The 12,042-nt window shown below is 32.5% G+C and overlaps 2 protein-coding genes across 2 annotated transcripts; both read left to right on the top strand.

Moving 5' to 3' along the window:
- The first annotated feature begins 568 nt into the window (after nucleotides 1-568).
- On the top strand, nucleotides 569-3,929 carry LOC134266608 (short-chain collagen C4-like). Its single transcript, XM_062748827.1, has 3 exons — nucleotides 569-837; nucleotides 2,881-2,952; nucleotides 3,465-3,929. The coding sequence occupies exons 1-3, from the start codon at nucleotides 573-575 to the stop codon at nucleotides 3,920-3,922; spliced, it is 795 nt and encodes a 264-aa protein (XP_062604811.1). The 5' UTR covers nucleotides 569-572; the 3' UTR covers nucleotides 3,923-3,929.
- Nucleotides 3,930-7,585: 3,656 nt separating this feature from the next.
- Nucleotides 7,586-10,449, top strand: LOC134266600 (short-chain collagen C4-like). Its single transcript, XM_062748821.1, has 3 exons — nucleotides 7,586-7,607; nucleotides 9,087-9,158; nucleotides 9,992-10,449. Exons 1-3 carry the CDS (start codon nucleotides 7,586-7,588, stop codon nucleotides 10,447-10,449), a joined length of 552 nt encoding a protein of 183 aa, XP_062604805.1.
- Nucleotides 10,450-12,042: the final 1,593 nt, after the last annotated feature.

The raw sequence follows: 12,042 nt of genomic DNA, 5'->3' as shown, positions 1-12,042 counted from the left end.
TTTTGCCCTAGACTTAAGTTGCTTATTTTTGATATTATTATTATTATTTTGATATTATCATTTTAGTTTTCAAATTATTTTTTTTTAATTTACATCACGGCGGGAAATTATGAAACTTTATCTTAAAATAGCTCAAGCATAATGAAAAAAAGTACATTCAAGTAATATTTACACCGCAAAATGTGCCACGTACAACGTACGTGTGCGTTAAATATACAAATTAACTACCACATTTACACATACATGGCACAATTAGCTTGTATAAATTTCGCTATACATAACGTATTAACTAAGTTAAATATTGCATATTTTTGCTAAGGTAAATAATATTACAGCAGAAAATGTATACAATGTAATTTTCTCTTGAAAGCCTTGTAAATATATATTCAACAATTTATATCTACCAAATGTTTAATAGTGGGTAAATATTCGTACTTAGACCTGATCACATATTTTATCTATCCGAATTAGACACAACGTCGCACATAGATGAACTTTAGTTACAAGTTCACAATTTTTCTTATCTATCGTTTGTGCATATTTATTTCGTTTCAACAGATTATGAGTTTGTCATGACTACAACGATGGTAGTGCTTTGCATTTCGTTCATCTTTATACAAGTTCTAATCGGACACGCTGAGAAGAGGATTTTGTTGAATGACCCGGACGTCATCCTGTCTCAGATGCATGACCTGGAGAGAAAGTATCAGGACATATTAGTAAAGTACTCTGATTTATCTATTAAGTATTCTGATGTATCGACGAAGTATTCAGATCTTGCAACCAAAACAGCTGATTTAACAACAAAATATAATTCCATACCATTAAAAACTTCCGGTAATTCTTTTTTTTTCAGAAACGTCTACCAATAACTGTCTATTTGCATTTATCAAATTATAAAGAATGAGTTCAATAAAAAAAATTTACGAACCTTATCCCCTTCACAAAAGTCCTTCGGGGTATGACAAGGAAGGTATAATCAAACCTTAGACAATTCTCTGAAATAAACAGCTGGTGCTAGGTTATGGCAACAAAATTCAAACGACTTATTTTAGCATACAGGTAACGGTCAAGGTCACAAGGTAATTGGTGTCATTTGAAAGAACATAATTAGTAGAGTATGCATACCAAATATAGAATCTATACCTCTCATGGTTCAAAAGTTGTGGTAAAAAATCGAAAAAAGTATTTGTAGCATATAGGTCAAAGTCAAGGTTACAAGGTTATTGACCCTCATATCATTTGAAAGTTTATCAGTGGAGTATATGTATACCAAATATGAAGTATCTATCTCTCATGGTTCAAAAGTAATGGCGAAGGTTAAAGTTGATAACAGACAGACAGACAAGCAAAGAAACAGACAATCAGATAATCAAATAAACAAACAAACAGACAAACAGACAGGACAAAAACAATATACGCATCGGATCTATCGATCCGGGCGCATAAAAATACCCACCTTTTAAGCATTTCTGGTGTAGATTTTGACAATGCTTGCTTTAATATCCCCATGCCATGACAAGAGCACAAACAACATGCAATTCTGTACATTTTTTAAAGGGATTTTCATCCTAGAGATGAGATTGAAAACCGCAGGTTCCAAGAAAGAATTTAATTTCAGAAAATCGTCATATATCTACAACTCCAGCAAGAAACCATCTTAGAAGTAAAATACTTTATTAATTTGATCGATTATATCATGTTTAACCAATCTTTTGAGAATTTGTCTCACATATAAAAACGTCTAATGCCCTGAAAGACTTTTAACTTCATCGAGAATTGAGGGTTCATCGTGTAAAGCCACTTGTGAAAGGGTATTTTTTCTAAGGTCTTATACCAAAGACCTGTGCCTTTCAGCGCTCATATCGAGCACTTGGTAAAGGAGCAGTCATAACATTCATTTTTGTTAAAGTATTTGTTTGACTCGGCAAGTCCAACAAGAATAGAACAGGGGTATCCGGATACAAATTAAAGCAGACGCACTATCAATAAGCTACCCTTCCCAGGTAGAAAAGAATACCATGTAGAGGAAGCTGAGAATTAGAATAGTTACAAGCGCCAAAACATGAAACTCTGAAAACACCGCAGATGGAAGCAGGTATGCTTTAAAGGAAAAAAAAAAGCATCCCCTGTTCAATCGTACATAAAGTGTGTTTATGTAACCCGTGCAGCGTTTTAAGTAATGGATTTATGCCGAATATTGTTCTATATGTAAAATCATCAGACTGTTTGAAGCCGTCTAATAATTTAACATAAAGAATTTTGTGAGACATATATCATACATAGGTATTCAAATTACCTGGAGGAGTTCGAAAATATCACAGCAGGAGTTTGGGCTTCAATAGTTTCTACCTAATAAATAGACTTAATAGAAGTTTTTTCCTTCAGATAGTAAAACTAGTGATAATCTAAACACTGCTCAAGAATGAACATCGTCAAGGTTGTCAGATGATTCTTTCTCCTATTACATGTAAATCATATACAATTGTACCTGATTTCGTCTCTGTGAAGACTTTATGTTTTATAATCTATCAAATAATATTTAAAGGGTACAAGGATTTCCTTTAATTCAATACAAACTTTTTTTTTCATTTAATGAAAAGTCTTCAAAATCTATGAAAATAAAGTTCTTCCAACATGTACAGTAGAATCCTGTCAAGATTGTATATAAATCCATCGCATTTAAATTAAACAAGAAAAGATATCAAATATTTTAAATTTTATCCAAGTAAATAAACTTATAAGGACAATTGAACGAGGTATTTGAAACAAATGGAAAATTGGAAAATTGTTTGTAATATGGTTACTTTCTTGAATGATTTTGATCTTCTTCCCAATCTATATATAACGCAAAATTTGACGTATAATTGTACATTTCAGCTAGTGGAGTGTTTGTACGATGGGGGCGAAAGGATTGTCCTTCTGATAACAACACTGAACTTGTTTACTCAGGTAATTTTGAAAGTGCTACGATTGATTGATTGTATGTTACTAAACGTTCTTAGTTTGAACATTTCACGCATAAATAAACCTTACCTGAACCGGTAAATGAGCTACTTTTACACGGAACCTACAACCACTGAGCAGTGAATGAACTTATTACATGTACTGAGATAAGTGGGCATCGGTTTTCAAGACTCATCACGAAATACCCATAAATTTCAGTTTGAAATACCCAGTGCTTGAAAAAGGAACGGTTACTACCTTTTATAAGACTTAGCAGGTGCCTAGAAAAAGGATGTGAAGAGGTTCTTTATGGTGAAACATAATGATAATTAAGGAATGTAATCAAGCTCGAAAGTCAAATAAAACAATTCAAATCGAGGGCAGAGGAAACACAGATTTTTAAATTATTTAAAAGTTATCATCACTTTTATCAAAAAACGATTCAATTCGATGATAGACATCAAAATTCGAATATTGTCATAATTATTTTTAGATAACTTGGTTTTTGGCCTTTGTAGGATTTGGTGGAGGATCTCATCAAAGCCACACTGGTGCTGCAGCTGAGTTTGTTTGTTTACCACCCGACCCAAACCTGACCACAAAATTCACCTCCTCTTTTTCTTATATGTATGGAGCAGAATACGACTCCACTGACTTTGGTCTGCATGATGGAGATGACTTGCCTTGTGTAGTTTGCAGAAGGAAGACGCAATCCAGCGTCTTGATGATTCCAGGAAAAAATAGCTGCTACTCGGGATGGACGGAGCAGTATCATGGATACTTAGCAACCGGATACTATGCAAGCAAAGCAGCTTCGCAGTACATCTGTGTTGATGAACATCCCGAGGCCCTAAGAGCAGGAGAACGTAACGATGACGGAAAATGGGTCCACTCCGTCAAAGCGGTGTGTGGCTCGCTGCCATGTCCTCCTTATCATAATAATATGTATCTAACGTGTGTTGTGTGCACAAAATGAACATCTTTAGCAGAGCATCTTTAAAATTAATCTTCATTTGAATTTCATTAAAATGATGAATCTGTTGCCTTTCTTTTTACATTTTCAATCTTCTCGTATTGCGTTGGAGAGTAAAATAATACTTTTAAATACAGGCAATTTCATCTTTGAAAAGGATTTTGGCATGATCAGATCCTAGAATATGCAATATATAGTACATAGGTATATCTATTATATAAAGAGTTCATTAACTTTATCATTTTTGAAAAGAAATTGTTTATCAAGAGAAATGAGGCTGATATCATATATATGCATTTGCAAAATTAGGAAAATTGCAATAAACTTTTTTGTGAATATAGAATTTATAATATATTAAATATAATATATATTATATAATATATAAAAATAATATATTAAATAAAAATTATCTTAAGATGAAAAAAAACGAAAACCTAGTCTAAGAGAACGTAATCATATTGCATTATAATATTGTATGAAAAGGCAGAATCGACCTTGACGAATGACGACACTCTGCATCTCATGTATAAATTCAACACTGAACTGTTGAGGTTTAAAGGTCGTTCATAATGAAGCTTAATGAGAAAACGGATAAGATATCTAACTTTTCAACTTATAATTCTAGTAAAGAATATATATTGTGAAGAGAGAAAAAAACTGAACCCTAAAAATACTAAAGGTGGGATCAGATGTCAAAGACAAATAGGACTTCTATGTTAACTTTTTGATCTGACACTAATTTCTGGTCTCCCAGTTCAAAACATAAACTTCGTCATCATAATCATATAGGAGGCAGTGGTATCATTTTGCGAGCTCAGTGTTCTCAGCACCTTTATTTTATTTTTATATCATTTTACGATAAGTTATTGTTCAAATTGTTTATTACGGTAAGGGCAAATTAAATGACAGGAAAGATTTGTAGACCAATGAAAATAATGAGGACACACTTAAATAAGAAGGCGAAAATAACGACCAGTGATCCAACTAAAATAATCTGCTAACAAAACAAATCTGTGAACACTGGGCATTAAAAATGGGCTAAGGAAATTTCAGAGGTGGGATCAATCCCTAAAAGGAGTAAGCACCCCCTATTGACTGGTCATGCTCCCAGTGCGATTAGGTAGACAAAACATTCCAGTGTCAAATTTAGCAAAAGGAGATAACGAACACTATTCGAGCTCAATAGTCCATTAAACAATACAAAATTGGAGCAAAACAAACATGGACCTCCAAAACATCAGTGGTTGTATCAGGTGCCATGGAGAAGTGAGCATCCTATGCCGACCGGTCGCTTTCGCCGTGTTCTCCTCGACATGATCGGGAAATAACGAGAAAATCCGCTAGAATAGTTACTTAAGTAAAGAATCGGAATATATTCAACAAAATATATTGATGGATGATTTATCAAAACATGTACATATTTAGTGTTGTTTAGTGATATAGTAGCCAAAATTGTCATATGAATAAATAAATGAACATCAATAAAAAACTGGGGAAAATCGGTTCTTTTAATTTTGAAAAAAAACTCTATGGCGTCACGATTGCTTACTGTTCCTTTAGTATAGGATTTTTTATCATCAAAATTTTGTAAATACCTCCATCGAAAAATGTTGGGGCGTAGTTTCGTTAAAGCTTCCATTTTTTGTGTTACTGTTTAAAATAAATGTTTGATAAAAGTTTTCTGGAACAAATATTATATCTGATCTTTATTATTAAATATTTTCATAAATCATAGGAATTCCTCTTTTAATATCAAACCTTCAAGTTATTTAAGCGCAAATACATCAATGTGTTCAGTATACTAATGATGCTTTCCAATTCTGCGCCGTATAACTTAATATGTTCCCACATGAATATACTGCTGTTAGAATATCAGACTGCCAGGTGACAATACCATTATCAGTTATACGTTTTTTTTTTTTTTTTTTGTTTTTTTTTTTTTTTTTTTTTTTTTTTTTTTTTTTAAATTTCTTCTCCCCAGACTCAGAAAATATTTGGTACATGTAGGCTTCTCTCCATTATCTATCCACTTAGGTTTAGTTCTAGAAAATAAACTTTAAATATATTCTTCATCTTCTTCTTTCTTCGAGCTTAGTTTGTGCTTCTTTTAATTGTTGTTTTCTTTTTTTAACTCTAGCACAAATCGGACTAATTGGTTTTTGAAATTAAGATGAAAATATTTCAAACTTCTTATCAATAAGAAGCAAAGATTGTACACATATTTTTTCTTTTGTAAAATTAGCTGCATTTGTAATGATATAGTGTACAGTTTTATATGAGTATAGTATGTAATTATAATGCAAAAAGCAAGGATAGGGGATATAATTATCACAAAGTTGTGAGTATCATGAAAAGAACCTAATTTAAAATGTTTCGTGCTCAAGGCTTAGGATAGGCAACAGATGAAGTTTCTGAAATTGAAAAGAAAGATAGAAAAACAATCCAACTTATTTTTCGGTTGTCGAAATTAGACCTGTTTTCGGCATGATTAGGGGATTGTCAGTGAAGGGGAATCTATAAGCTGGGGTTGATTGGGAGAAGTTGGTGATACAAGGCGATTCTTAAGATCACTCAGGATTCAATTAGCACTACATTCTTCATGTTCTTGTTTGTTTTTTCTTCTCTCTCGATAACATGTTAAGAGGAGGAAAATCAATGGTTTCGTCTCTCCAAAGCACTTCAGAACCACACAAATACCGGTCTCTGTCTAATTACAAAATCAGCAACATCTCTTTAGAGGTTTTAGAAACAGAGAATTTATCCCCGAACACAAATCCTTAACTCCTTATATTTTGTTAGAAAATTTAGAATAGTGTCCGGTCAATAATATAATCGGTGTTGAACAGCATAATTTCCTTAACCAATTAAATTTTTGTTTGGCTCCATTGTTAGTTTGTTTCCCTAAATATCCAAATGCATAGACCCAGTACGCAAATATTGTAGAACTAGGGATGCTAGAACAGATACTGAAATACGCAATACGTACCGTAATAGTTACCCAAAATATTGTCAAACAGGAAACACTATGCACACTGAATGTTGTAAGGGTAGTGATCGATCATCCAGGCCCCAAGATCAATTAGAAACAGACTTAAACTTTTAAAAGTCAAATTTTCAAACCCTGTAAAATATTTATTCATTATTGAATTAATATTAAAATTTCTGAATAACAACACTTTTAATTGTGAATCAATATTGAATGTTTGAAACATATTTTAATTTGGGTCTGCTTGTCTTCTAATATATTTAAGTATAATTTAAAGATTTTGACTTAAGCTTATAAGATGTTTCATGATCCCGGGGCCAGTATACAAAGGACTTAAACACTTGAGACCCCACACAAAACACTGCCTAGGAGAATAAGAGTATAAAGACATTCAACACATTAAATATTGTAATACTAGAAGTAAAAGCAATTCAAATATTGTTAAACTGGAAAGAAGTATTAAGTATAATGTACACTAAAAATGGTAGGTTTGGAAAGAAAACATTGAACACACTAAATATTAGAATTATAATACTAGTAATTGAAACACATTGAGCTCTCTACATTTTGTGAGACTGTAGACATCCGCAAGAAACTTAATTTTGTAACACTTGAATTTCATTTATTACAATATAAATTTTAAAACTGAAAACACAGTAACACACTAATTACGGTAAGACATGAGAGACATTGAGCATACATGTAATAAATATTGTGAGACTTGAGACACTTTTAGCACATAAAGTATTGTAAGACCGAAAACACTTTCTGCACACTAAATATTGTAATTCCTGGGACACATTCACACTAAATACATGTATTTTAACAATGGAAACATTTTCAGCACACTAAATATTGAAAATCTGACGACACTTTCAGTACACTAAATATTATAAGAATGGAGACCCATTCAACACAGTAAATATTATAAGACCGGTTACACATTCAGTACAATTGTTATTGCAAGAACGGAAACACTTTCACTACACTTAATATTGTTAATTCTGGAGACACATTCAACACACTAAATATTGCAAGACAGCCGACACATTCAACACACTTGATATTGCAATAATGGAGACACATTCACATTAAATATTGTACTACTGGAAACACTTTCAATCACTATATATTGCAATACTGGAAACATTTTCAGCACACTATATATTGTAATACTGGAAACACTTTCAGCACACTAAATATTGTAATACTGGAAACACTATCAGTACACTAAATATTGTAAGACTGGAGTCACTTTTAGCACACTAAATGTTGTAATACTGGAAACACTTTCAGCACACTATATATAGTAAAACTGGAAACACTTTCAGCACACTAAATATTGTAATACTGAAAACAGTACTTTCAGTACACTAAACATTATAATATTGGAAACACATTCAGTACACTAAATATTATAATAATGTAAACACAATCAGTACATTATATATTGCAATACTGGAAACATTCAGTGCACTAAATAGTGTAATACTGGAAACACTTTCAGCACACTAAATATTGTTATACAGGAAACACTTTCAGCTAACTTAATATTGTAATACTGGAAACGCTTTCAGCATACTAAATATTGGAATACTGGAAACACTTTCAGTACACTATATATTGCAAGACTGGAAACACTTTCAGTACACTAAGTATTGTAAGACTGGAAACACATTCAGTGCACTTAATATTATAATACTGGAAACACTTTCAGCACACTAAATATTGTAATACTGCAAACACTTTCAGCACACTAAATATTGTAATACAGGAAACACTTTCAGCTAACTTAATATTGTAATACTGGAAACGCTTTCAGCATACTAAATATTGTAATACTGGAAACACTTTCAGTACACTAAATATCGTAAGACTGGAAACACATTCAGTACACTTAATATTGTAATACTGGAAACACTTTCAGCACACTATATATTGTAATACTGGAAACACTTTCAGTACATTATATATTGTAATACTGGAAACGCTTCCAGTACACTTAATATTGTAAGACTGGAGTCACACTTAACATACTAAATATTACAATACCGGAAACACTTTCAGCACACTTAATATTTCATTGGAATTCAAACTAAATATTGTAATACTGGAAACATTTCAGTACACTATATATTGTAATATTATCAAATTACTTTTTATATATTTATTAATTAACAGCTGGTGGAGTGTTTGTAAGATGGGGACGAAAGGATTGTCCTTCTGATAACAACACAGAATTGGTTTACTCTGGTAAGATCATAATAAAGGTATTAAGTTGTTTTTTCTTAAGATCAAACGCAACGTAGTTTGGACTTTATTGGATTCTTCCCTGGAATTGAAGAGTTCCACTAAATGAAGGACCTATGTGCAATACTTTTAATGTATATATATGGATTTGTACACCTCTGCTAAAACAATTTTTGATGAAAAAAATCTGTAATTTATGTTTTGTAATTTTTGTTTATTTTTCTTTGAATAATGCAAAATTTTTCAAAATTTGATACCTTTTCAAAAATGTCAAGGAACATATAATACTATTATAAGTTTAAATTTAGACAATCTTGAAAAATTATCAGTTGGTAAGGTACCTTGCGTATGTCCTTAAAGCATCAACCCATCTGCTAGCCATATTTGCCATTTTAAATATTATTTAAAATTTTAAACTTGCACTTTAATTCCTTTGTCTAGCAATTGTTTCCGAATTTCATTATTATATTGTACTCGTAGTAATTCATGAGAGTAAACTTATATTTTGTAGGATTTGGTGGTGGATCTTGGCCTACTCACACAGGTGCTGCAGCTGAGTTTGTTTGTCTACCACGTAATCCTTACCTGACCACCAAATTTATCTCCTCTTATGCTTACATTTATGGAGCAGAATATGATACCACTGACTTTGGTGTGGTTTGTAGAAGGAAGACGTAATCCAGCGTGTTGATGATTCCAGGAAAGAATAGCTGCTACTCTGGATGGACTCAGCAGTATCGTGGATACCTGGCAGCGGGACATTATATATAGTGTATAGATTAAACTGATATCAAAGTATGTTAAATAATACAGTCATATATATGTACATTGCTCAGGATTTGGTGGTGGATCTTGGTATGACCATATTGGCGTTGCAGCTGAGTTTGTTTGTCTACCACGCGATCCTAACCTGACTACAAAATTTACAACCTCCAATGCATTCATGTATGGCACAGAATACGACTCCACTGACTTTGGTCATCAAAATGGGGATGACTTGCCTTGTGTTGTTTGTAGAAGGAAGACACAATCCAGCGTGTTGATGATTCCAGGAAAGAACAGCTGCTACTCTGGGTGGACTGAACAATATCATGGATACTTAGCAGCAGGAAACGCCAGTTTTGCAGCTGCTTCACAATACATATGTCTGGATGAACACCCGGATGTTCTAACAGCAGGAGAACGGAATGATAATGGAAAATCTTTCTACCCTGTGAAATCTGTGTGTGGAGAACTGGCATGCACTCCATACCACAACAATATGTATCTAACATGTGTTGTGTGCACAAAATAAGCACAAGTATCTGATAATGCATTTGAAATACTTGTTAAATCCTGAAATTTGTCGTTTTTTATTTACATTTTGCTTTTTCAACATGCCATGTTATACAGATAGAATGTATGGAAATAACGAACAGTATTCAATTTCAAACGTCTATTGAACAATGCAAATTTTGGAGCAGAGCAAACTTAGACCTCGAAAATATCAGCGATTGGATCAGGTGCCATGGAGGAGTAAGCAACTCATGCCAACCGTCACACCTGCCATGTACTCTTTGTCATGATCGGGAAAACGGAAACAATTATTTGTAAATAATGGCTTAACGATTAGAATGAAAAACGTCTGAATAATAAGTTGTATTTGCTTACAAGTTCATTGTGATAACCATAGGACTTACGAACTGATGACTTTAAACGAGACCGCTGATACTCTTAATTCATCAACTTAATTGTCAATTACTTACCTCGTTTAAGAAATTGTTCAATCGTAGAGTTTGCTTTTGCTTATCGAATCAACAGATAGATATAAACCATGTTTGCAGGGGATGTTGGAATATTGCTGCATAAATAAGGGAAGTTGATGATTAAAGCAAGCGCATTTATCATAAAACCTTATTCTTAAATTACTATAAACGTCTGTTTCTAGTAAATTATTCACTTTTTAAAAGACGTGTCAGATTCTTTAGTGTCTTTTATTTCAGTCTCACTGAGATATATCGTATCGACAAAATATAGCCATTGTTAAATAAGACATCGCAGGTTATCTAAATGTTGAGACTAAGGACACAGCAAGTGTTGTCTTCTTTTCATGTATAAGATATGATTTTAAACGAAAACAGGTATGCTTAAAAAGGAACTCAATTTATAATAAATTGTTGGAAGACCTGGAAGCAAACGATAGAAACGTTAAATGTAAAATTTATGTTAAGGACGAAAAAATCCTGGCAGCGTTATCTTTGACAACGTTATAGAAAATTTGCGTGAAATCTATAGTACGTGAAAAATGTATCTAAAGATATTGGTACTTGTAACACCAAAGTTCATAATTTTTTGGAATTTTAAATCATTATTTTTTATAAATTGAAATAATACTGATATTCTGTAATCAATCGCAAAGTAAGGAAAATCGCAAGATACCAAACCATTTTCGAAATACAGAAGTTATTATACATCAAATGATAAATAAATGTTGAAATGACAAAAGATGAAATAGGAGTTGATGAAATCAGAATGAATCAAATATCGTTTTGAAAGATGTCTACATTTCAAAATTCATTACTGACTGCGAAAATTGCTACGGTCACAGATTGTGCATTATGAGGTTTCATGTGTATAAGTTGAAGGTAACCAACAATTATGTAAATGAAAAAATTTAAGTTATGAACAGAGCAGAAACAGTGAAAATTGAAAACACTAGAAATGGGATCAAGTAAGTCATCATGTCGACCATCTACGTATTGGTCAAGAAGAGGAATTTATTAGTCTTCTACCGGTCAAACTGGAGGAGACTATATGTTTCCTCCGTCTGCATCCAACTGCGTATCTCTCTGTCCGTCTGTCCACATGGCTATATGTAAGTCTGTCTGACTTGGTTTTCTTTACTTTT

The sequence above is a fragment of the Saccostrea cucullata genome, unplaced genomic scaffold (genome assembly GCF_032062105.1).
Source record: "Saccostrea cucullata isolate Sc308-1 unplaced genomic scaffold, CSIRO_AGI_Scuc_v1 ctg748, whole genome shotgun sequence".
NCBI lineage: Eukaryota > Metazoa > Mollusca > Bivalvia > Ostreida > Ostreidae > Saccostrea > Saccostrea cuccullata.
The sequence above is the reverse complement of the archived record's forward strand: the minus strand, read 5'-3'. Positions and strand labels throughout refer to the sequence as shown.

Bases quoted from the DNA above. Each gene is read 5' to 3' on its own strand.
- LOC134266608 (XM_062748827.1), top strand. From the start codon at position 573: ATGACTACAACGATGGTAGTGCTTTGCATTTCGTTCATCTTTATACAA. The intron at 838-2,880 runs GTAATTCTTTTT...TGTACATTTCAG, and splicing joins CATACCATTAAAAACTTCCG to CTAGTGGAGTGTTTGTACGA. The intron at 2,953-3,464 runs GTAATTTTGAAA...TGGCCTTTGTAG, and splicing joins CACTGAACTTGTTTACTCAG to GATTTGGTGGAGGATCTCAT.
- LOC134266600 (XM_062748821.1), top strand. From the start codon at position 7,586: ATGAGAGACATTGAGCATACAT. The intron at 7,608-9,086 runs GTAATAAATATT...ATTAATTAACAG, and splicing joins GAGAGACATTGAGCATACAT to CTGGTGGAGTGTTTGTAAGA. The intron at 9,159-9,991 runs GTAAGATCATAA...TACATTGCTCAG, and splicing joins CACAGAATTGGTTTACTCTG to GATTTGGTGGTGGATCTTGG.